Source organism: Pan paniscus, chromosome 16, assembly GCF_029289425.2.
Source record: "Pan paniscus chromosome 16, NHGRI_mPanPan1-v2.0_pri, whole genome shotgun sequence".
Classification (NCBI taxonomy): Eukaryota; Metazoa; Chordata; class Mammalia; order Primates; family Hominidae; genus Pan; species Pan paniscus.
The window spans coordinates 37752601-37777458 of NC_073265.2; the positions used below are offsets into that span (position 1 = coordinate 37752601).

Sequence of the window (24858 nt, forward strand, 5' to 3'; positions counted from 1 at the left end):
CTTAGTGCTAGCTCTTAAAGAAGGCAGTGCTTTAAGTATTCAGGTCATCCTCAGTCTCCAATACTAACTCTCAGATTGATAACAACCACATACATGAGTTTATACTGGCTGGTCCTTGCCCCAGCTGAGTGCTCTCAATAACCACCTCTCTTTGCTTATTTAACAGTGCAGTCTCTGGACATTGATTTCATTTTATTTTCTGTTATTGCAAAATGCCTAGTATGCTATTTGTACATGTTAATTATTTTAAACAATAGTCATAATATTAAGAAGGTTCTCAACTCAGTTATGTGTTCAACCTATCCATATTTATAATTAATTAATAGAAATGTTAGTGAGTTCAAAGTCCTTGTTCCAGTTTTTTTCTGCTTAAAATGGTCATTTATATGTAGTGCACTAAAATACACTGGTGGCAAGAAATCTCTACGTGAGAACAAAATTCATAAATTTTGAAGCCAGTTCACTGATAAAAATTAAAACTTCTATATGTCTTCAACTCATGAGGAGCTTTTGCTAAAAGAGGTAAATAAGATTAACTCTTGTCAATGGCTACCAATTTTCTAAAGTGATATAAACCTCGCTATCTTTTACTTAACTTTTAAAAAACTTTTAAGTTCAGGGATACATGTGCAGGTTTGTTAAATAGGTAAACTTCTGTCATGGGGGTTTGTTGTACAGATTATTTCATTACCCAGGTATTAAGCCTACTACCCATTGGTTATTTTTCCTGATCCTCTCCCTCCTCCAACCCTCCACCCTCCAATAGGCCCCGGTGTGTGTTGGTCCCTTCTATGTGTCCATGTGTCACCATTTAGCTCCCACTTAAAAGTGAGAACATGCAGTATTTGGTTTTCTGTTCCTATGTTAGTTTACTAAGTATAATGACCTCCGGCTCCATCCATGTCCCTGCAAAGGACATGATCTCATTCTTTTTTATGGCTGCATAATATTCCATGGTGTACATGTACTACATTTTCTTTATCCAGTCTATCATTGATGGGCCCTTTTATTTAACTTTAACAGAGTATTTGCCTGTTTTTTTTTTCTGTCTTTACTGAATTAATGATACAGTTCATTTTGTGCTTAATTTAGAGATAGAGATGGAGATAGATGTTTGGGCTCCCTGACAGTGATCATTGTATCTTATTTATTTCTGTTTTAGAAACTTAGTACATAAGAGTCATTTAATAAAAGGCATATTGGGTGGCTTAATAAATTAGTTAATAAACCTGATGGGAAATTTTTTATGAGGGGACATTTATAGCAGTGCTTCGCAAACTTCAATGTACATACAGATTGCTGGGGGATCTTGTTAAAATATAGATTCTGCAATAGTATGTCTGTGGTGGAACCTGAGATTCTGCCTTTCCTAGCAGCTCTAGGAGATGCTGTTGCTGACCACATTAAAAAGCAGCAAGGGCTTAGAGTGACATCCCTATCTTTTAGAACTTTCCATTAAGAAATTAATTGCACATAATTTCAACTGAAATTTTCCTCAGTTGCTGTGTCATAAAGGACAATCCCACTCTCTACTTCTCAGATGAAAACTTAAGAGGCAATAATAGTGACGAGACAACAATACTGAAAATAAGATTTTCCTTCAGGCATAGACGCATCTTATAAAATAACTTCAATGCTTGCCAGATTTTATGACACTGTCTTTCAGAATGACAATAGGTGGAACTAAGTTCAAAAAAGCCATGGGACTATATTAGTCTCTTCCGGCATGGGTTATTTAAACTCCATGGAACTCCTTTGAAGCCAACCCCCAGTTAGCATATATGTCCCACATTCCACGTCAGGAGCCAGGACCATACCTCGGCATTCTGTCCGCGTGAGTGTGCTCTGATATCCAGCTCGGCACTGACAGGTGTACGAACCCTGGTTGTTAATACACTCACCACCAGCACAGGGGTTTTTCTCACATTCATCAACATCTGCAAAGCACAATGTATTTTAGTGCAAAATTACATAGCAATATCTCATAATTCTAAGACTTTCTGGGTTCCTTTTATACATATAAAACATTTTCCTTTTGAGAAATAAATAACATAATAAAAGGATCTTTTTTCTTTCCACTACAATATGTCATTAGCCATTTGAAGACTGGTTGAGCAGTTAAAGTGTATTATTTTCATGTGTCATTTTGCAGAGAAAAATTCCAAACATGTAGCAACTCAACAATTTGATCTAATAAACATTTTTTCTTCCTTGAGTCTGATCTAAGAGAACCAAACAGACTAACATTTCAGAAGTGGCTTCTGGATAGGATTCCAAGTATCTCCTGAAGCTCTGTTTTTTTCCAATAAAAAGAAGGTCTAACCATATCCAAGCATTCCCTGCTGAGTTCCACTAAAATGTTAGAACAAAACATGAAGCAACTGTTGTTTAAAGGGCAGTTCTCAATCACCACAGAGTCTCCCCCATCCCCAGATGTGTTCAATACACAGGCTCACACTAGTTTTACAGTCACTTAGAATTATCAGTGCATTTAGAGATAAACTGGTTTATATGACCCTACTTGTAAACAAGAGGAAGCTAAAATTTAGCAAAGATAACCCACTTGTCCACATGCTTCTTAGTGCCAGATACAGATTTGACCTCACATTCCGCAACCCTCAGTTAGATGTTCCCACTTCTACTCAGCTCTGGATGACCTCTAGAAGGGGTGTTCATATCATCAGGAAATTAAATAGTTTGGGAAAGTAAGAACTAATCATTTCTGACAAATCATAAATTTTTAATTATAAAATTAGAATTCATAACAGAACTAAGAGGTGAACTTATTTTAAAAACAAGTTGATAGGAGCTGAGTGTTCTTATCCAATCCAAAAATTGATTATTCTTTCATTACATTTCCTCCCTAGCTTAAATGCCTCATCAGCAATTTAAACTTTCTTTCTTCCATTTAAAATAACTAGTCTAAGAGAGTTGGCAAGCTACACATTTAGACTAGTATAATGTGCAAAATTCCATAATTTGGGGATATTTTTAACGCTTTCTTTTAATGGTAGGGCTTTTGGTAGGGTGTCTTAAATTGGAGTTACCAGAAATGAATTGAGTATCTTTTACAATGAAAGTTAAAAGTAACTTTAATAGGCAGAATAATGACCTCCCAAATATGCTCATGTCTTAATTCCCAGAACCTATGGATATGTTATATAGCTAGCAAAGGGGAATTAAAGTTGTAGATGGAATTAAGGTTGCTAATCAGTGATCTTGAGATGGAGAGTCTCCTGGATTATACAGGTGGCCAAATGCAGTCACAAATATCCTTAAATGTGGAAGAGGGAATTGCAAGAGAGAGCCAGAGAGAGACAAAGAGATTTGAAGATGCAACACTGCTGGCTTTGAAAATGGAGGAAGGGGTCATGAGCTAAGGACACAGGCAGCTGCTAGTAGCTGCAAAAGGCAAAGAGATGGATTCCTCCCAAGAGCCACCAAAAGGAAGACAGCCCTCCCAACACCTGGATGTTAGCCCAGTAAGACTTCTGTTGGACTACTAACCTACAGAGCTGAAAGATAATTTAAATTTATATTGTATTAAGCCACCAAGTTTGGGGCAAGTTGTTACAGCAGCAATAGAAAACCAGTAGAGTCAAGGAACAGAATTACAACAGACCCTTGGTGCCAACCTAGGATGGATCACGTACCAATACACTCCCCACGGAGGTCCAGCTGGAACCCTTTGTTGCACTCACACCGGTAACTCCCAGGAGTTGGAATGCAGCGTCCATTTTGACAGAGATAGCGGACCAACTGGCAGTAATCAGTAACGTTTACTGGCAGCACCCCTAGAAGAACATTAAGCCCCATTAAAATTATTTTAACTATGGTATCTTTCATCAGTACTTAATCTGACAATAATGAACAAGATGTTGAATCAGAAACGAAAGAGGATACTCTTTGGGCAAAGGTTGTCTGGTGACAACAGAGCATATTTCCACCCTGCCAACAGAGATCACACTGCACTGTGAGCACCGGGGAGCTCACAACCCAGCTGCAGCCTGCTTTTCTCTGCCCTCTTCACCACCTCACTCTCAAGCCTCTAGTTTGCAGAAATAACAAAGGCAGAGAGATATTGCTATTGAACTACTTATAAAACCACCTTGCAAGCTCTATAACCTAAAGTCTAATTTTATACCTCCTCTATTAATCCTTTCTGTGAATCAGATTTAACTATCGCCCATAACTCTCCCATAGTTGCCTGAAAACACCAATAACAAAAGGACATTAATCTCTGGCGAATAGGAAGCCTCCCGTTTTTCTCTATGCAATAGGAAAATTGAGACATACATATGATATAAATATAGATAACATTATGTAAACCAAAAATTAATATAACAATTTACAAACTTATTTAATGACTAAAGCAGCATAAATAAATAATAAAAAATGTTAACTTGAACAATGCAAGAAAAATAACTAGATGATTTTTGAATTCTTACTTGGTGGCTCCCGAGATGGATACAGATATTCCACTGGTGGTCGAGGGACCGGAATTTGAGGTCCAGGAGGAAAGCCAGGAGGAACAGGGAGAACTGGAGGAATGGGGCCAAGGGGTGGGGGAGGATATTCTGGTCTCCCAGGAATTACCATAGGAACAGAGCACAGCTTGTTGAAATCCTCTAGAAAAACACAACAAAACAAAACACAACAGCTGAGCTGTAGCTTATGATCATAGGCCCACAGAAGTCATCCTTATTTTTTTAAAGATATTTTTGAATAAAATTGATCCTCAAAATTCACAGGTCAACTGGAGAAAAGAAAAAGAACCAACTGACTGGATTCCCATTTTTAATACCTGCAGCAGCAACCACTCTGGAACAATAATTCAAATCCAAAATCATGTTCCTCCCAAAACCTCAGAGTCTTTATCTGTATCAAAATTCACCTCATGGAAAACATAAAAGTACTACTTTCTCCATCCAGCCCCACCTGTGGATCCCACAGGGCTCTACAGAATACATTAAAAAATTTGGATTTTATTTTATGCGCAGTGCAAAACCACTGGATGTCTTCAACGGGGGTGGGACATGATCAGATGACCATTTTCAGAAGATCATGCTTACGATTACAACATATGAAGAACATTACTGCGGGGAGGCAAGGCTGTTGCAGAAGACCAAGGGGGAGATGATGATGTCTGGACGGGGGAGTCAGTGATTGAATCGGACAGAAGTGGACAAATCTGAAGCACATTTTAGAGATAAATGTATAGTGTTCAGTGAAGTACATTTTTGAGATAAATGTATAGTGCTCAGTGAAGTAGTAAGTGTCAGAGCTCAGGACACAAGAAGTCAAGAATGACTCCTAGTTTTCTGGTTGAGCAATTGGGTGAATGTTGGTGCCCTTGCCTGGACGGGAAAAATCATGGTGATAGCAGGTTTGGTGGGTAGAAACCAAGTTCCATTTTGAACATAGGAGTTTTGAGATATCAGACATCCAAGTGGAGCTATCACTTCGCAGTTGTAAAAGAAAGTGTGAAGCTTAGACGAATCAAGGCTAGACGTGAGTTTCAGAGTCATCAGTACAGAGAGGTGATACTCAAAGCCATGGGGATGGATGAGCTCATGTAAGAGTGGTGTGGAAGGGGAAGAGAAGGGAGTGCAAAGACAGAACCCTGAAGAATACTGATTCGTAAAAGAAAGCAATATCAATGGAGAAGTGGCCCATAAGGGAGGAGAAACACCAAGGGGTGTGGGTCTGGTATGAATGCTGCATAGTGACCCTCTGACTGAGGACATCCTGACTTCATCATCTGCTTCCCTATGATTCTACATTTTTAGGATGATTACTATTTTTCACAGTGTCAGGTCTTTATCAAATAAATCATCTTCAGGTTTCCACACATTTGTTCTGGGCTTCCAAAAAGGTGTTTTTAAGCAGTATCCAGGTTTCCAAGGATGTATTTATTTTATTTACTTTCATGTTGCCTACAAATAGCCACGTTTTTTCATAGTTCCCTTCTATAAGTAACCTATGTGACTTAAATTTCATTTTTTTCCTCTTTTGCTAGGATTTTGGTAATTTTATTTTCACAGTTGTACAGTGATTTTCTCATAGATACCTTCTATGCTAGTTTCAGCCATTAATAGAAATTAGACTAATATTTTTCTTTTCCTTACAGACTAAAATTTAACTTATTTTCAGACAGTAATAGGTCTTACTGAAATGCATTCATATTTCAACCTCATGTGACATTCTGCCAATTTACATGAGGTTAAATAGGAAAGTACTGTTGGTACTTTCTGGTCCATTTCTAAAATTTCTTCATTCATATTTGACATTTCCATCTCAGGTCAAGTTTATGTTTTCAGAGAATTCTCTTACAGCATTTTAATTACGATTTCACTGGAATTTCAAATTACAGAGATACTGATGTACTTGAATGTTTTTGTAAAGGAATTCTATGTTGTTCATGCTTCCCTGACTCAAGATGTCTCAATCCTGTTTGTCAACCAACAGTGACTCTTCCTATAGATTTATCATCTGTACGTGCCATATCCACCATTCCCTGGGAACCTGCTCTCACCAAATTCCCACCACTAAGACTGTGTAGTCTTTGAAGTCAGGGATCATCTCTAACTCATGACTAGTTCCCACTCTCAGCCTTGCCCTGCAAATTGCACATAACAGGAATTCATTAACTATGTGTTAATTTTATTAAATGACAGTTACATTAAGGAACTCACTTTGCTTCCAAGCATTTGTAGGTACCAATTTGGCCTTTCTTTTTAAGACTTTTTGAATTTATATAAAAGAAATTGAATAGCTTATCAGCATTTCTGCTAATTAGGTGGGCATTTTACTTTAAGAATGCCATTAAATTCATCTTAACCTCTCTAGGAAAGTGTATCAGACTGAATCTGATATTTCTTCCTATTTTTTACAGATTTAGTAATCTTCTCATTGCCCCTTTACATTCAGGATCAGCAACGTGGGGCTAATTTTGTTAAGCTGATGTCCATCTTTCCTATCTCCACTTAACCCAAGATGATACTGATTTATTTTTTAAAGAGTGAAAAGCTGGCCAATCTAAAATCCTTCCTGCATCACTCTCTGTAAGAGCCCAGATCTCTGTAGCACCGGTACTGGAACATTTGGACAAACAAAAACCTACCTGCAAGTTATTTTGCTCTATAAATCTGTTTTGCCCAAGGCCTCTGAGGGCTGTGCATCTCTCAGTGGTATACCTGGGAGGACAGCTCCCTGTAAAGCCACACACAGGAACCTGGTCTTCTGCTCCAACTGTCCCAAAGTAGGTCTTCCTGCAGGCACCTAAACCTGCTCTAGTCCTCTTCTCTATTCAAAGCCTCAACACAGGAAGGAATACACATCAAAGCTGCTGATTCCTAAGTTAACATATGCATTTTAAAAGCCATTCTCCTGGTACCCAAGCCATGTCTTAGTAGGAAGTCATGTGCTTCTAAACAGTGATCTACTAAATGGTCCCCTACTGGACTCAGGAAGGTAAACTTCATCTATGTATTTGTTTATTTATGTATTAGTATTTTAATTGACAAGTAAAAATTGTATATATTCATTGTGCACAACGTGATGTTTTGAAATGTGCTCAATTGGTGGGAAAGATGTTGCCTAATAAGTTGCTCTCTGTATTTGAATGCCTCCTATAAGCAAGATTTTGCTAAATACTATGGAAGTGTAAAAAGCATGAGAAATATGAGACTACAATAATGAATGAGATATCCTAATGAGATTGATCAACCAGTAAAAGAGGAAGATGTGAACACACATATGGCACTCATGCCATAGTGATAGTACCAGCCAGAACCACGGGAGCACAAGGAAGAAGGGAGCACTTCCAGCTGCAGGTACCTCGGGATATTCATGGATTAGGTCATGTTTGAGCAGATCCTTAACAAGAAAAGAGGATATACAACAGGCAAGGATGGCAGGAGTAGGGAGAAAGAGCCTGAACTGGCAAGAAGTTTTAGAAAAAAAGCCAACTTGAATTCAGAAATGCTCGGATTGGGTGCAATGAAAACTCAATCATATAATTTAAACTACTATAAAGAACAAGAATTAAAAAGATGAACTGGGATTAGATTTGGGACTCTAAATGCTGTGCTAAGTAGCAAATGTTCTTTGCAAGAAATGGAGTGAATTGGCCACTAAATATTGCCTGAGTTCATCCTGGGGAAATATTTTTGGACATCTTTCTCGACTAACGAAAGTGTGCTGTATTTATGTTATTTGTTTAGTTATGTATTTTTAAACTAACGAATAAAAATTGTATGCATTCATTGTGTACAACATGGTGTTTTGAAATAGGCTCAATTAGTCAAAAGGTGTCTCCTTTTTCTCCCCTAGACACAATTTTTTAAACTGAACTTCACTGACTCATACTTTGGGAAAGGTACATGGCAATGGTGGATTTCAGAGACTAGTTAGGAGACTACTGGAACAGTCCAGACTAGAGAAAATATGCTTCTAATAGAAACAAAAAAATGGACAGATAAAAGAGATACTGTGAAGGAAAAAAAAAACAAGCAGGACTTAGCAGGAAGGAAAGAGTCCAATGTTAGGAAAAAGGAAATGTGTCTCCTGAACAACTTACCTGAAAAATTCTGAAAGCTGAGTTTTACTCTACTGAGCTTTTGAGTACTCCATGAGAGCCATTAAGTACTAAAATGAGAATAAGTACTTCCCCAAAAGGTTTCTGTTTAGTAGTAATAAGCCAGCTAAGTAAAAAGCAGTACCTGAAAACAGTACTCTTTGTACAGACCCCTTTTTTTTCCCTGTGCATTTTCTAGGGAAATTTCCCTGGATGTCATCTCTTATATTTCCTGGAGACTACTCATTTACCCAAGTTTCCATTACATCTGCATCATGCACATTGCCACTGGGCTTGTGAGGGCTGGGATGGGATATTCTGCAGATAACTGGAAGGGCTCTTACCGGTTGCTCTGATGGGACACATCTCAGGGGCGACAGTGACCCCTGGAGACCAGCATCGGCCGGCATCACAGCAGCACTGCATTTTGGTTATGGACTGTGGCAGCTGGTTAGAGCAGCGCCCGTTTGTCAGAGCTGTGTAACAGTATCCTGGGCGAACATCTGAGGACAAAGAAACACATACACACACACATCGCTGAGATAATACTTGTAACAACACTCCCCTGCCCGAGCAGCTCCATACTTCACACTTGGGCTACGGCAGGATTAACTCACACCTCTGCCCCCCGGAAGGGAAGCTGTGAGCGCTGCACAGGAACAGTGCTCAGTCAGAAATCCCTGGTCTCACACCTTTTGCCCCTGTGTGCTAGTGCACTTGGCTGAAGTCCCACATTCCATACCAAGGTGGGAACGAATGATTAAAACCATGTGTGCCATAGGAAAAGAGAGACTAAGAAAATCACTAGCAGTGACAGTTAATTATTTATAAAGACATGTCTCTATGCTGAAGACAGACTGGGTTGTCCCTGGTTTCAAACTGCTTAATTCGAGCCATTTTAGGAAAATATGTAAATCTATTTTAAAACAACATTTAGTCTACATTTCTAAAAGATCTTTCTTATTTTCCAGTCTGCAACTGTGAGAGTCAGACATAAGTTTTTGTTGTTGTTGTTATTTTTGAAGAATGAGCCACTTTGCATTTAGATCCAATGCTTATTAATCAAGATTTCCTTTTGTCTTAGGGCCCTAACAGATTTTATAAGGTACTAGTTATTTATAACTTCAAAATGGCACATGATTCCAAGTTCTTAGTCCTATAGGATACAATAGCTCTAGAAGGATTTTGTTGTTGTTTTTGGCAGAAAGTGTCTTCTCAAAGCAACATGGTAAGACGCATTTCTATATCACTTTTATTGAGTTACATCATGTCTAATTGTCATGACATCCGACACACTGCAGCACAGGCTCTGGGTTACCGAAAGAGTTTGTGGCATAGGAAAACCTAACTGCTCCATATGCCTTTGAGATATTACCATGAAACAGTGAAGGCAGGTAGCAAAATGCAAAACGCTTTTACTGCCTGACATGTGCTGAGGGTGTACCTCTCTTCAAGTAAACTATATCTCTACAGAGATCATATAAAATTAAATTTTGAAAAGCAAATAATATTGTCAATATGCTTGTTATTTAAAGCAGGGGTCTCTAACCCCCAGGGGCCCCAATCCCCAGTTCTGGTCTGTGGCGTGTTAGGAACTGGGCTGTACAGCACGGGGTGAGCGGCAGGTGAATGAATGAAGCTTCATCTGTATTTATAGCCACTCCCCATTGCTGGCATTACTGCCTGAGCCCCGCCTCTGTCAGATCAGTGGCAGCACTAGATTCTCATAGGATGGTGAACCCTATTGTGAACTATGCATGCGAGGGTTCTAGGTTGTGTGTTCCCAATGAGAATCTAATGCCTGATGATCTGCCAATGTCTCCCATCACCCTCAGATGGGACCATCTAATTGCAGGAAAACAAGCTCAGGGCTCCCATTGATCTACATTATGGTGAGTTGTATAATTACTTCATTATATATTACAATTTAATATATAATATTAAATTGTATTAATTTAATTAATTTAATATAATACACTTTATTGTGTATAATAAATTAATATTGTGTATTAATTTAATTAATTTAATATAATACACTTTATTGTTTATAATAAAGTGCACAATAAATGTAATGTGCTTGAATCATCCTGAAACCATTCTCTTCTCCCAGTCCATGGAAAAATTGTCTTCCACGAAACTAGTCCCTCATGCCAAAAAGGTTGGGGACCACTGATTTAAAGGAATATAAGGGTTAAATCCTTTTGTAAAGCAAAGATCTTTCATAGCCAAAAATCCATCCCTGGGTTTCCTGTAAGTCTGAATATTAAATTTCAAGTTTTCTCAAAGAGGGTCATACCTGTAATTGTTATCATCTACATCATTCTTAAGAACACAAAGCCCTCATGTCTTGAGGTTTCAATAAATTAATAAAATGAAATAAAATAAAAACAAGGCTAATTTAGAAACATTTAAATTATTAACATCAAGTGAAGAAGACTAAAACCAACCTAGACAAACCATAAAAGAAAATTATGGGTCAGTTTTAAAGGATACAAGATTATTTCCGAAAAGTACTTAAAACCACTAGCCAGTATAAATGTGCTTTCCAGAATTTTTTTGTGGTTCCAGTTCCTGTACCTCTGGTCAGACTAATAGTTTCACCAAAGAGGCAGAACAAGTTTTATTCCAGCCTGGTCCAGGATAAACGGCTGGAGAGGGAGTATAGACAAGTATGCTCTCTGTGAAGCCTCAGGTGGTACCTCCCCCGTCAAGAGGGCAGAGAAATTGAACTTCCTACATTCTAATTTGTAATGCCTTAAAACCACTAATACTTTATATACTTGGGAATTAGTAAATACTTGGGGCATGGAAACCAAAGACTGTTCAGAATGGGAAGAGATATTCAAAACTGGCTTATATCCCAGCTTCAAATGAATTCGGTGGTCAAAACCCAGTGTGAACACTTGACCAAATTATGGAATTTGTACATATAATTTTCAGCATGGGCTATCTTTCAGAGCAAAACTAGGGCCTACAGTTGCCAATGACAAAAGCTTAATGGGCTAATGTCTATTATTTTGCAAATCAACTATGATACCATGTTATTGCCCATCTGGCTGACTTATATGTTAAATCAATGGATCACAAACTCTTGATCAAAATGGTGAATGTTGGGGGTAAAAAAAATTACAAATCAAGTTTGGGTTACTGGCAGTCCCTGATTTACAGATGGCACCTGCACATATAATAATAATTTTTCTAATTTATTTTTTTGCTGAAGAAGCACCTTTGTTAAAAATACACATTTATATAACTTATAATTTTAATGAAAACCTACAGGCTAATAAGTAAAGGAAGGAAAAAACTGAAAATTGGAAACCATTTGGAGTAAATGACCTCCAGGACACAACAGCCTGAAGTTTTTCACTTCGTTAGGCAGCAGTGCCACACCAAGGGTGGAGGGGGGGGAACCGTTGTGGTGGTATGTCACTTTGTACAGAGGGTAAGGGGTGGCTGTAGAATAACTTGAAGACCTTCAGGAGTCAAGCTAAGGGGACATAAAGGGACACAGAAGGAACCACAAACACCTTCCATTTTAAATCTGCCCTGGCCAAGACATCTGGCGAAAAGGAGGAGGAAATCTCACTCTTTTCTCCCCTTTTGAATCACTTGGCCCTTATTCTCAGGACCCAGAAATCACATTATATCAAAGCAAATATATTATGGATTAAATAGGTGTTTGCAGGTCGTCTAGCCTGTCAACAGGCTTCTCCTAACCTGTCACGAACATGGTTGTGTACAACCAGGAGTTAGGAGTTGTGAGGCTCAAACTAGGGAAAGGACATCTTTATGACTCCTAAGAGTCGAAGAGAGAGAACACAACAATATAGAAAGACAACCCTACAGGCAGTATTACAAATGCCACAGGAAGATCACAGAACAACAAATAAAATAATACTAAAAGAGCTTAGAACACAAAGGGAGCTCGGGGCTGGGAGGTCTGAGAGTCTCAGAATGTGGTGGCAGCAGGTGACAGTTGGAATTTTACGGTTAGAAGAAATGTGCACGGAAGATACTGCATACCACTATCTACATAGGAGGTTTTCTATTGATGAGACCTACTCATTCCAAACAACTGTCTTACGAACAAGCCTTGGATTTGTTTATACTGTCAGGGGCTATTTGTATTTTCTCATCACTACGGATAATTTTGGGGGTCTCTGTTGCTTACCATGGAGGGAAATAGGAGCACCAGAAGGCAGAAAGGTCACTTGGATCATTTTGTATGACAAGTTTCTAATTATGGGCACAACAGAGTTGCAAAGAAGAAACGGGGCTTGCCTAGGGATCTGGCAAGAAAGAGTGAACTGCATCCAGAGTTGAGGGGTAGAAGGCAAAATGAGGGAAATCTGGGCTGTGCACTCAGGTCACGGTGGAATCCCAGATCCCTCTCTCACTACCCACTTAAACTATTGGGCCATTATTTATCTAACCTCTCTCAATATCAGCTGCTTCCCATCTACAATACTGCTGTGAAATGAACATCAAGTCAGATAATTTACATAAAACACCTCATACCCTGTGATCCATGAATCTTAGTTCCCTTCCATTCCTCCTTTGTAAAAAGTTAGTATGGATACATTTGATAAAAAGAAAATAACTTTTAAAATGTGAACCATCTGATATGTAAATATGTCTTAATCCTCATGTAGTTTGAAGCTCTCTTAAAATCCTTAAATATCAGACTGTGCACTTTGGAACTTGAATTTTAATCTAGAACATTGCACTTTTAAAGAAGTCTTAACAATTATTAAATCCAGCAGCTGTCAAATCTATTTTTTTTTTTTCAGATGAAGTCTCGTTCTATCGCCCAGGCTGGAGTGCAGTGGCGTGATCTCAGCTCACTGGAACCTCCACCTCCTGGCTTCCAGTGATTCTCCTGCTTCAGCCTCCTGAGTAGCTGGGATTACAGGTGCCCACCACGACGCCTGGCAAATTTTTGTATTTTTAGTAGAGACAGGGTTTCACCATGTTGGCCAGGCTGGTCTTGAACTCCTGACCTGACTGAGGCAAACTGCCCGCCTCGGCCTCCCAACGTGCTGGGATTACAGGCGTGAGCTACTGCGCCCAGCCAAATCTATTTTTTAAACAATAGAACCCCTGATTTAATTGATACCTGACATGGAAGTCTAACACTCACAGCAGATAAAGTGAAATTGCTATGCCTAGAATGTGTGTGGGAGTGTGGGGGGACAAGAGCCCTTTCCACTCAGCTCTCTCCCTTTTCTCTGTGCCCTCCGCAATCCCTGCAGCCCTGGAGGGCTTTGAAACACTTGAAGGATCCACTGGACACAGACTGAAAACCACTAATTTCTAAGTCCTAATGGAAAACTACCGAGGGTTTGGGCAAGAGTGTTATTTAATTGAAGCACTATTTTAGGAAGATAAATCTGACAAGATGGATTGTAGAGAAGCCAAGAAGCAGGGAGACCAATTAAGAGATTATTGAAAAAATTCAGGCCAAATTAACATAGGTTCTGGGGAATGACTGAAAGTGGGGGTAAAAAGAGAGAGACACCTGGGATGGCTTCAAGGTTTAATGCTGCTCGACTGCAACATTAATTAATAGACTGAAGATATCTGTAAGGTCTCCTGGATCATCCCTCTTTTATGGGAGGCAAAACGTCTCCAAAATGACCACAAGGTGCCTCTGTTCTTTAAGAGGGCAGTCAACTGTTTAACATTTTTCCAAAAATGTACATTTTACCTCAGTTGATAAATTATATGTGCTCCTTAACAAGCTTGTTTAGAAAGTTGTTTGTTATGGAACTGACTTACACAAACCATGCATGCTGTTTGTCATTAAACCTACCTATGCATCTGGTACCATCTGGAGAGGTGTAAAAACCAGGCGGACATTTGCAAAAGTAACTGCTGACTGTGTTTGTACATTCGCCCCCTTCACAGATTCCAGGAATGGTGCTGCATTCATCAATATCTGGAATATAAAAAAAAAGAATCTCAGCATTTGTAGGACACAATATAAAACCATTAGTCAGTAGAAGGATTCAGATGTTAACACTAGTCAAATCATGTCCCTGGAAACAGCCATCACTAAAAAGTAAAAACCGCATGGAGAACAGTCAATTCAAAGGTAGATGCTGCTTCTTTCAACACAGACTTACCCAAAAGATTTACCAAATTCAACAGATTAGGGCAAAATGAAATCACCCCCCTTTAAAATCTAAACCTGTGTACTGTTGTTTCACCAAGTAACTATAGCATGTTAATGTTACAAATGTCATTTATTTTAAAATTTTGTTTTCCTTTTGTTTCCATGTTTTGCATTAAGTTAAACTCTCCTACTAATTATTTTATATTCTGTATCACTTCTTGCGTTGCTTTTCAATCTATTTTCCACAACGCGGATACTGGAATCCTACAGAAGAGATCTTGTGGTCTGAGTGCTGATCCCAACTTGGCCAACTTGGTGTTTCAGTGGCACCCAAACTACCATTATGATGGTCTTCTGTGGTTGGTGAATGAACTGTGATGGACACTGGGTGCCCTAACCAATGTCCCCTTCAAAGAGGGACTTGCTGCCCAGGAGGCTGGGAATACTGTCAACACACGGTCTTTGGCTCTCAGCCCCTTCTAAGATTGCCTGAGTCGCAGAGAGCCACCTCGCCCGAGGTCACACCCTTCCCAGGCACCCGACACCCAATAAGCAATTGTGGAGGAGGATCAAAGTCTGGTGCATCCTGCCCTAATGGGAGACAACACTGAAGGCCCCTCCAATTCCCCAATTCCTTCTGGGGCCAGTGGAGGCTGTTGATGGGCTGCACCCCAGCTTGTCTTCTCTGCACGCTCTTGCCTCTTCCTCTTCTCTTCTGCAGGTGTTGATCCCAAGGACATCCTCTAATAAACATCCTGAATGCTATGGAGGCCAAAGCTGGGGTTAGCCCTCAGGGCTTGACACCACTGGTTCCCATCAAGGAAGCAGTAAAATTCCCTTAGGACAAATATGGCCATTTCCTTCAAGGAGAGATTTTCAATAGCCTGACCCACACACTGACAAATGTCAACAGATACGGCACCAGCAGAAGAAGAGAAAAAAATGACAGCTTCCTTCTCAGGCTAGAAGTAAACTCAGGGCACAGGGAATCTGCATGGCCTCCTCTCTGAGACCAGCAGAGCTTTCTGCACTGACCTTGGGAGAGGAGACATTTGAGCCAGGCCTCCTGGGAGTATTACAATGGCCAGGCTGACACCGTTAAAACTGGGAAAGGCTTACAACCCCCAATAAGAACATTTATTCTACAGGCTAAGTACTCTCTTCATTTATAAGACAAAATAGAGTTCTAAGTGAACCAGATTCAAGTATCTTCTGACTCAAGTTCACCTTGTTAGTAAAAAAGGCAGCAATGACAGTGTTTACGTGCAGTTTAACCTTTTTAAAACCAAAATCACCATTCTTCCATGCTAGGCTAGAGGCTAAACCAAACAATATTTCACTGCTTATATTAGAGTCAATGCTAACATAAACAGCACTGTCATTGCAAAATTATGTAATGGTAAAGGTGCATATTCTATTCTGACAGATATAAATTTCACTAGAGTCTGTGAAAGGGTCAGGTAGAGAAACTGCCAAGGGCAGACAGAGCCTAGGGTTACCCACGTAATATCTCAAGGCAGCCACACTTCTACTTAACACAAACAAAAAGCAAGTATGTCAAAGAGCCTACAGGATTCAAAGCTTCATTTAAGGATAGAGGAAGCTATAATTATAATTAAGAAGAATGTACCTTTTTCAAAGTGTCCCTAAAAGTTAGTATCTGAGTCCTACAACACCTGCCAAAGATCGCATGAGGAGACAATGTGGTATTAAATATTTTTTCTCAACCCATTAATATAAATGACAGCTACCATTCTTATTAAGGCCACTTAGCGTACATCAATATCTAAAGAGTTTAAATGACAGCCCATGTCAGAAAAATTTGTTTAAACAATAGAATTAACATTGGCAGAATGGGGGAAACATCTTTTCCATGCTGGCTGAGTGAGATTTGGGCCCTTTATTGAAGATAACAATAACAAGAACAATAATGATGAGAGTTTGCATGTGCTGAGTGCTAGGCATAGTCAAAATGCTTTATGTGTACCCAATCATCTAATCCTTATAATGCAGGTAGGACTGTGGGCCTGATTCTATACCTCTGGTGCCCAGGTACACCTCTTGCATTACACTGAGGCCTTCAGAAAACTGACATGAATCAAACCTGAAATAAGAGCAAAGAGGCCCGTCATTTATAAAGTGAGGCTAAACCCAAGTCTACAACTGGCAGGGGTTTTTAGGGTGGGTGTGGGGAGTTTCCATCTAGGTACATGCCTTTGAAAGCCAGCAGGTCAGGAAATATGTCATAGTGCACACCTCCCTGAGTTCACATAGATTAAGATAAAATGGGACTAGGCCAAATTGTTACATTTGAAAGAGCTTAAATGACTTCAAATTCCCCTTAATATGTCCCCTTCTCAGTGACACACCCTTTTGCCTTCAGGTGTCTAGTGCCTTTCCCCTTTCCTAAACCACCTTGTTTCTCAGTGGCATGGCTTCGTAACAAATAAAAGCAAGAGTTCTGTTACCAGGCTGTGGTGGAAAGTTCCCGACAGCAAAGGCCAGAATAAGGTGTTTGAATAGGATTGACTCACACTCTGAAACTCATTCATATGAATTTATTATTTCTCCAAGTTCTTCCCACTCTGTGTTCATCTCCTTTTAATTGAATTTGAGGCATCCCAAGTTAAGAGGGAATTTGAGAACGGTCACTTTCTCAGTTTCTATAAATCAGGCTGTGTCAAATGCCAGCCATGAAAGTAAACCAGGTGGGGACGCTTGTTGGGGAGTGGTGCTTGGCTGGGAAGAGCTATTTCCGTGCTCTGGACATTTCTCCCTGCTTCCTTGAGGCAGAAAAGGAGGCAGAGCTGCTGGGGAGTAGCTGTCCCATGGTAGCTGTCCATGACCCCACTGGCTTCTTGCTGTGACCTTAAGAAGAGTCACAAATGGCAGATCTCTTCCTTCCTTATTCGCCACCTGTCCTTTGTTTCTGCTCCTTCCCATCCTTCAGTCTCATCTGTTCTCCCAGAGCATTCTTCCCATGCCTAAGCCCCTTTATCCTAGGGCTCCTCTGGCAGAATGGGAGGAAAGAGTGTGGAGGGCAGATGGATGGAGCTTGGTGTCTGTTCTGGGACAGGCATCACCATCTATTACTTGGCTATCTAGAAGCTCCATCCAAGATTGTGGACTTGACAAGAGAAACCTGATCCTGACAGTTAACCTGATCCTGACTGCCTAGATACTAATACAATGAGAGAAAAAAACTAAAAACTGTGGCAGCTGTTTAAAAGTAACATGTGACACACTAATGATCATGAATGCCACTGAGCCTGTGAGCTTAACTTTGTTTGATTGTACAACCTCAACCCAGTGTAAAATGTATCACTAAAAACTAAACAAGCTGACTCTTCATGTTGACAAAAACATCAGCCATACTATTTTATAGTCACACCACGTACACCAGCTTTTATTCATGCTGCATCCGCTGTCTGATCACAACTTGAAAATGGAGTCTGAATTCTGGAACTGGAAAGAACCCCCACATAGCATCTTGTTCAACCCCCTCATTTGAAAGTTGAAGTAACTCAGAGATGGTAATTGACTTATCTAAGATCACACAAAGCATTAGGGACTTGACCACGGGGCATCAAGGACAGGAGCCAGGCCTGCCTTATTTCCAGGGCTCTTTGACCTTCACCACAGAGATTTTTTTTTTCAACTAATTGTATAGAGAGAGCCAGTTACCTTGAACAGTGAAAGTCTAGGGCCTGCAAACAGCTGAAAGAGGATGGAGCCCCATCTGTGGTAGTGGGTTAAGCCGCCCCAGGAATTCTCCTTAGCTCCTGAGAGGATAAGAGCCCCTAACAGTAAGTAGCCATGAGATAAATATGCCATTATTTTGGAAAGGGGAAGTCCTGAGGTTTTTGGCTCACATATTATGGAGTGCATGGATTTAAAAGCTACACTTTTAAAAAGGTCCTGTGCATCATGCAGTGCTGTTATAATTGCTAAAGGCTGGGCTGGCGATAATCTAAATCCCAAAATATTAGTGGTTAATTAGGAATCCAACGGACTTCTTCCAGAAATAAAACTTAATCCCTTAATTACGCTTTTTATTTCTTAATTTCCTCCCATAGTAACCTATGCAAATATGGACTTGGTTTCCAAAGAAAAATGTTCATGTGTTCTTTCAGCATGCATACTCTACAGTCATTGGAAAGATCAACAAAGAAGGTGGGCATGAACTCTGTTTCCTTTTTTCTCAAATCACAGCTATAAATCTCAATCTTTTCCTTCTTAAATGTATGAAAATTTAATAATTGTTGTTTAAATCCCTTCAACTTGTTAATTTACATTTCAAAATGTCCTCCAATTATATGTATTTATAAAACACTTTTCCGTAACATTTCTTTTTTTTTTTTTAGTTTTTGGAAAGAGGGACATTTTAGGAAGGAAGTGAGAATTCTGCAAGAGGAAGATCTCATGGAAAGCAACTTGAATAATGGCATTCTCAGATCTGAGAGCGTGAGGGTTAGCATCTTGTGAATTTGCTAAAGCCAATTTGATGGAATTGGTTTTTCTTGAAAAAATTCTATGGAAAGTACTCAATTCCTTCCCCTCCAAGTCTAAAGGAAGCTACCTTTAAAAAGCCACTCAAAGCAATGGCAAAGGTACCAGGACATTTTCACAAGGGCACAGAACCCCATGGTTATACTCATCATCTTTCTAGGGCATATATTCAGTGATTATGGGCCAGACTTCCTGGGTTCCCTCTATTGGCCATCTAGACACCAGCCGATGCCCAGAGTTATGCCATTTCCACAGTGAGACACTGTAACCGGAAAAGAGCAAGGACGTCGAAGAAGTGAACCCAGCTTGCCAAGAGCTCTCAGGGTACTTCCTGATTACTTTCTTACCAGAGTAAGACAGATCAACTCTGCTCACACCAGTCTCCAGGCCAGAGAATGTATAGCACTAACAGGACATTCTCCTCTAGTATCAATTTTGCATTGATACTAGAAGGAAAAGAAGGAAAAAACCATTATCTAAATTAATGTAATAGATGGCAAAGGGAAAAAAAATCTAGCCAAAATAGTCTGTTTTTATCTTGCTGCTGACTTTCACATGTAGCTAGCTGGAAAATTTTTGTGTGTGTGGAAAAGGATTAAGTAATACTCAGACTGAGTTTTTGGTCCACTGGATACACCACCATAATAGGTTTCTTAGCATCAATAAAAAGATTCGAATGATTTTTCTTTCAGTCTGAGCATTAAATTAGAATCTTCTGTCTAGTCCACATCCACAGACCATTCCTGTTAATTGACTTGTCTGAATGAAAAGCAAGAGACAAAATCAATTCTAGTTCAGGCTGGAAGCCATCATAATTTCAGAAAACAAAACACAGACTGGCCAAGTCATAAGGACTATACTCCCCTCAATCTTGAAGCTGATTATATATTCTGAAGCTGAATATATTAAACTGAGAAAGCCTAAAAGATAAAACACAACCTATCATTGATGTAGGTTTTGCATGTGATAAACTTTAATGGCTTGTTAAGTTAATGTCATATATATATGTGTGTGTGTATATAGATATATGTGTGTCTATATAAAGATATGTGTGTGTATATGTGTGTGTGTGTATATATGTGTGTGTGTGTATATATATATATATGGCCCGAAAATCTATTCCAGAATAATAACTTTCATCTAGGAAAGAGGACAATGTAATATGGCTCAGCAAGCACCAGAGTGTGAGTTAAAGAGTTAAATTTGAGCAGTCTTGTCTGAATGGCCTCAGACAGGGTACTTAATACACCCAAGACACCATTCCTTAATATATAATGTAGAGTGTGGAAATAGCCGAGTTCTTTGCCCCTTTCAGTGCCAACATTCTCTGCTTCAAATTTAGATCTACAGTACAACTTCTAAAATACATTGGCCTATCGAGAGTCAACTTAATTGTTCTTTGAAACTTAAAATGTTTTTTAAGAAGCCTTTAGAAAGAACTATTTTTTCACAACTACCCCGAATAACTATGTATAACATGTTCAAGAATGCAATACCAATTATAAATTCAATGATGATTTATAACCTAAAAACAACTCCAACTCATAAAGATAGTTCTATCAGAGTTAGATTATTCAGTTTCAGGGCAAGTAGATATTAAATGTCTTACATGTAATTTATGAATTGCACCTTAAATTTAAAGCTGTCTTTTGCTCATCTGATATACAGTGGCAACTGACAAGGTTAATTATCCAGCCCAGACAAATAACTTAGAATGTACTCACTGTTAGAGTCTAGGGGCATAAATATAACAGCATCTGTTTTCAATAAAAATGCATCCATCTAAATGAAACCTCAAGGTGGGGTGAGTTGAGGATGAAGGAAAAAGTTTTCTCTTCTGATCTTGATGAGAGATGTAGCCCTGAGAATGCTGTTACACTATTGTCAGACATTACTATATATAAGTTACATGCACTCATCAAAGAAAAGAGAGTCCAATGCTGCCTACATATTTTCTAGATGCTCCCCTCTCACGAAGAAATTATGACTGTAATTGGAAGTCAGGCCTCATTTCGGCAAAGAGCAGTGGCAGTAGTGGTGACTATAAACACATCCTCTGTATATATATTTGTAGAAGTTCAATCTATAAACTAAATGTAAATATAAAAATTATCTCAAATTACTTTTCTGTTTGACTAACATTAAAAGCTTTTCATTTGATAGGCAATTACCATCCCCCAGAAAAGAAAATCATGAGCATGTACTAGGAGCATAAATATAAGGGTTAATAGATCAATCTGCCTCCCCACACACAAAATCAAACATATCTTTTAACTAGAAAAACTTCGGAAGATATATTATTCTGAATGATATCTAATGACCAAATTTAAATTCATGTCTCTAGAACTATGCAAAAACATGTGTGTTGAACATTTTAAACCAAACGTTGGTTCAAAAATATTTCATGTTTTTCATATTTAATTTGATTCAGATGGACCTCTTGTTTTGGGTCTATAAAAGTGGAAAAAGCTACAGGGTTTTTCTGGTCCAATAGCACAAAGGCATATTATTACTGTTAAAAATATTATATTTACACATTCACAGGGATGACAAAGACAGAAGGATTTAGGAATAATTTGCAAACAAGCTTGTTTCTAATGTTGAGTTTTGCCTGCCCCCACTACACCCTCCAACTGCAAAGCATAAGATTTCTTACCTTCACATTTTTGTGACACTTCATTAAGTTTGTGTCCAGCAGGGCATTTGCACTCAAAAGACCCAACAGTATTAATGCAATTTCCTCCCTGACAGAGCCCGGGGATGGCCTGGCATTCATCCACATCTGTCAGATTACAGAAGACAGAGAGAAAAAAAAAAACTCATATGAAATTCATTGCAGAATAAAATGTGATAATTTGTCCACAATTATGTTACCATATTTATATCGGTGAGTTATTTGTCCATCACAATATTTGGAATATGATTAGAGAAACTGTTTCTCACAATTGCATTATGTAAAATACATCGTTTGATTAATAATGTTCCATAAGAAGTCACAAGTATTTTTTGTTTTCCCACCTTCCATGTTTCCTAATGTAGAGGAGAGTGTATTAACTTTTGCGGGTTTTAGCACATATGCAGCAAAGTATAAAGATACGTTTAAAAGTCCATTATTCACGGCCTCATTTTTATCTCCAGATTGTCAGTAATAATCAGAGTTATTCAAAAAATCTTGCAAATCAAGATGCAATACATTTCTACAATGAAACTACCTTTAAGAGTTGTACTGAGTGATTTAGTTAAAACGGAATTTATTGAAGGTCACTCAGACTACACGAGACAGCTAATGTTTTTGCGCAAATGAAGTGGAAATGTTCACTTCACATTCTGGAGAAGTGCCTTGCACAGTAAAAATTAAACAACTCAGAAAATTAGGCCAAGAAGTGAGAGAGATTGTTAGGTGAGTGAGTGTGTAGTTTCAGCTGCAGACTTACCTTGCTGGCACAGTGGCCGCCAGAAGGCACCTTTGTAAATGTCAGTGAGATCATGTCTTTCCCCAGCTCAACGTGCAAGTGTGTACTATGTCCTGGGGAGTTCGACATGACTTCTCTGCTCTTTTACCCATTTTCCACCCTCCTATCTCTCCCATCACACTGGATTCCTCAAATATGCCAAGGATGCACCTGCCACAGAGCTCTGTAAGGCTGCCCCTCTGCCCGGAATAGTCTTCCTCCAGAGAGCTGCATGGCCCACGATGTCTCATCCTCCAGGTCTGTGCTCCAATGCCACTTTAGCCACGAGCCCTTCCCTTGACAGTCCAACAGCAGCACCTGGCTGCTGGCTCTAATCATCCTTCCTTCCCTGTTTATTTTTTTCCACAAGACTAACCACCCACTGACCTAATACATGCCTGTTTGTTTTATTTAATAAATTGAATGTCTTCAATATAAGCTTCCAGAAAGCAGGGACTTTGTCCATTTTCTTCACTGTTGTATAACCAGCACCTAAGGACTAACTTGGGTTCTTATGTGTAAGCCCAAATATTAACCTTCCAGGAGCAAAATTAATCATTTCAGGCTCACTACTTCTGTTATAAAGATTATAAAAGTACATGTACATTCTCTCCATCTCTTTGTTCATAACAGAAAAGTCTGATTTAATAAAGAATGCCCAAGCAAACAGTCTAATGTATTCTTTTTGAAACCTGGAAGCTTAATGTGCTCTTTAGTTTCACTCTTCATTGAGTAAAGAAAAAAGTGATTGCTGTTTATAAGATCTCAACCTGTGTTCTTGAGAAAAGTCAGCATGCAGTAAAAGGGATATTAAAGAAACAACAATTTAGTTTATTATAAAAGTATCACTTACTGTTTTAAATGAAATATCTTAACCCACACAGATACATGAATATATGTAGAAAATCATTAAATTATGTTTTCTAGCCAATTTCAGTTTTGTCTTAGACCAGAATTTTCCATTCTCTTGATGTGTTGAACGTATTTTTTTAAATGTTTTTGAAAATCAAGATTTTTACATATAGGCAGAACTAGCTGTCTTGTTGATCATGATTTCTGGCCAACAGAAAATATAGACAAGGCAATTCTCCATTGGCTGTATACTCCAGGTCTGAAGACAGAATAAGCTCCTTTATGAACCCATTTGCCCACAGCCCCTCACATCTGACCCAAGGACTGGAAACACCAGCAAGGAGCGAGAGCCACAACCTGGTGGCAGAATCTCTTAGAAACAACAACAACAACAACAACAACAACAACAACAACAACCAAACATGAAGAATTTCACTCTCAAAATGGCAATATAACTGCCATTGTGATTCAATGGGTTTTCAAAACTTTTCTTATAAAAAACATATTTTCTTGGATGTTGAATAGCAGAGTTAGAAAGAAACAGGAAGCAAACGCTGGAAAGATCCAGATTTACGAGACGAATAGCAAAGCTAAAGAGAAGGCAGTTCATTATCCCCACCCCCCCAATTCCATTAGCACCCTAACCTCTGACAATGGGTCATTGATGGGCAGCTGAGGCAGTTAAAAGTCTAGCTCTCTGGTCACTGTCAATGAGTTCATGGGTATTAGCTAACTTTGTAATCCCAAGACGAACCAATTCTTCAAAACTCACTGGGATTTTCTAAAAATGGGAAAAATAAGAAGGCACCAAAAAACAACTAAACTTTTATAAAATACTACAATCCATCCCTTGATAATTTTAGAGTTTCAAGGTGACTTATTTCTTCTCCTGACATTCAGAGGGATACATTTAAGGGCATCCAAAGGAGCTGTATGTTGTACATGGGAGATGAAGGCCAGGAATGACAATATCAGAAGTGGAATTTATTGAAGTGGAATGTAATGGAGACCCACAAAACTGTGTGACTAAGCTCAAGTTCTGTTTTATTGCACATTACCCTTAGAATTAACATACAAAACAAAGCCAAAGTATTATCTATTTGCCTCAGAAAAGCATATCCTGAAGTTTCTGAAAATATTGCAACTTGCTATAAAAAGTCCTGAGGCTGTCTAAAGGAAACAGATACAGGCTGAGAGTTTTCAATCCCATCAGTTTAGTGTGGAGCTGCCTCTGTTCACTTCCTCCTGTTTCCTGCCAGACATCCAGACAATAAAAGAATTTGTACAGCTGGAAGAACAGGAGTAAAAGCCAAAAACAGAGTAAGGGCTTCTACGGGAGGCAGGAAAAGCAG

General features: G+C 39.0%; 1 protein-coding gene across 2 annotated transcripts in view; it reads right to left on the bottom strand.

Moving 5' to 3' along the window:
* The window catches only part of FBN1 (fibrillin 1), a 234792-nt gene that overhangs the window by 102223 nt on the left and 107711 nt on the right, over positions 1-24858 (bottom strand). The window contains exons 7-12 of one of the 2 annotated variants that reach the window (XM_034938728.3): positions 21859-21984; positions 14391-14516; positions 8923-9081; positions 4449-4628; positions 3654-3794; positions 1818-1937 (exon numbers count right to left, since the gene is read on the bottom strand). In XM_034938728.3, the coding sequence (XP_034794619.1) occupies positions 1818-1937; positions 3654-3794; positions 4449-4628; positions 8923-9081; positions 14391-14516; positions 21859-21984 (852 nt within the window). Of the gene's footprint in view, positions 1-1817; positions 1938-3653; positions 3795-4448; positions 4629-8922; positions 9082-14390; positions 14517-18099; positions 18159-21858; positions 21985-24858 lie in introns of those variants that run through there. The other variant, XM_063596626.1, reaches the window with a different exon arrangement.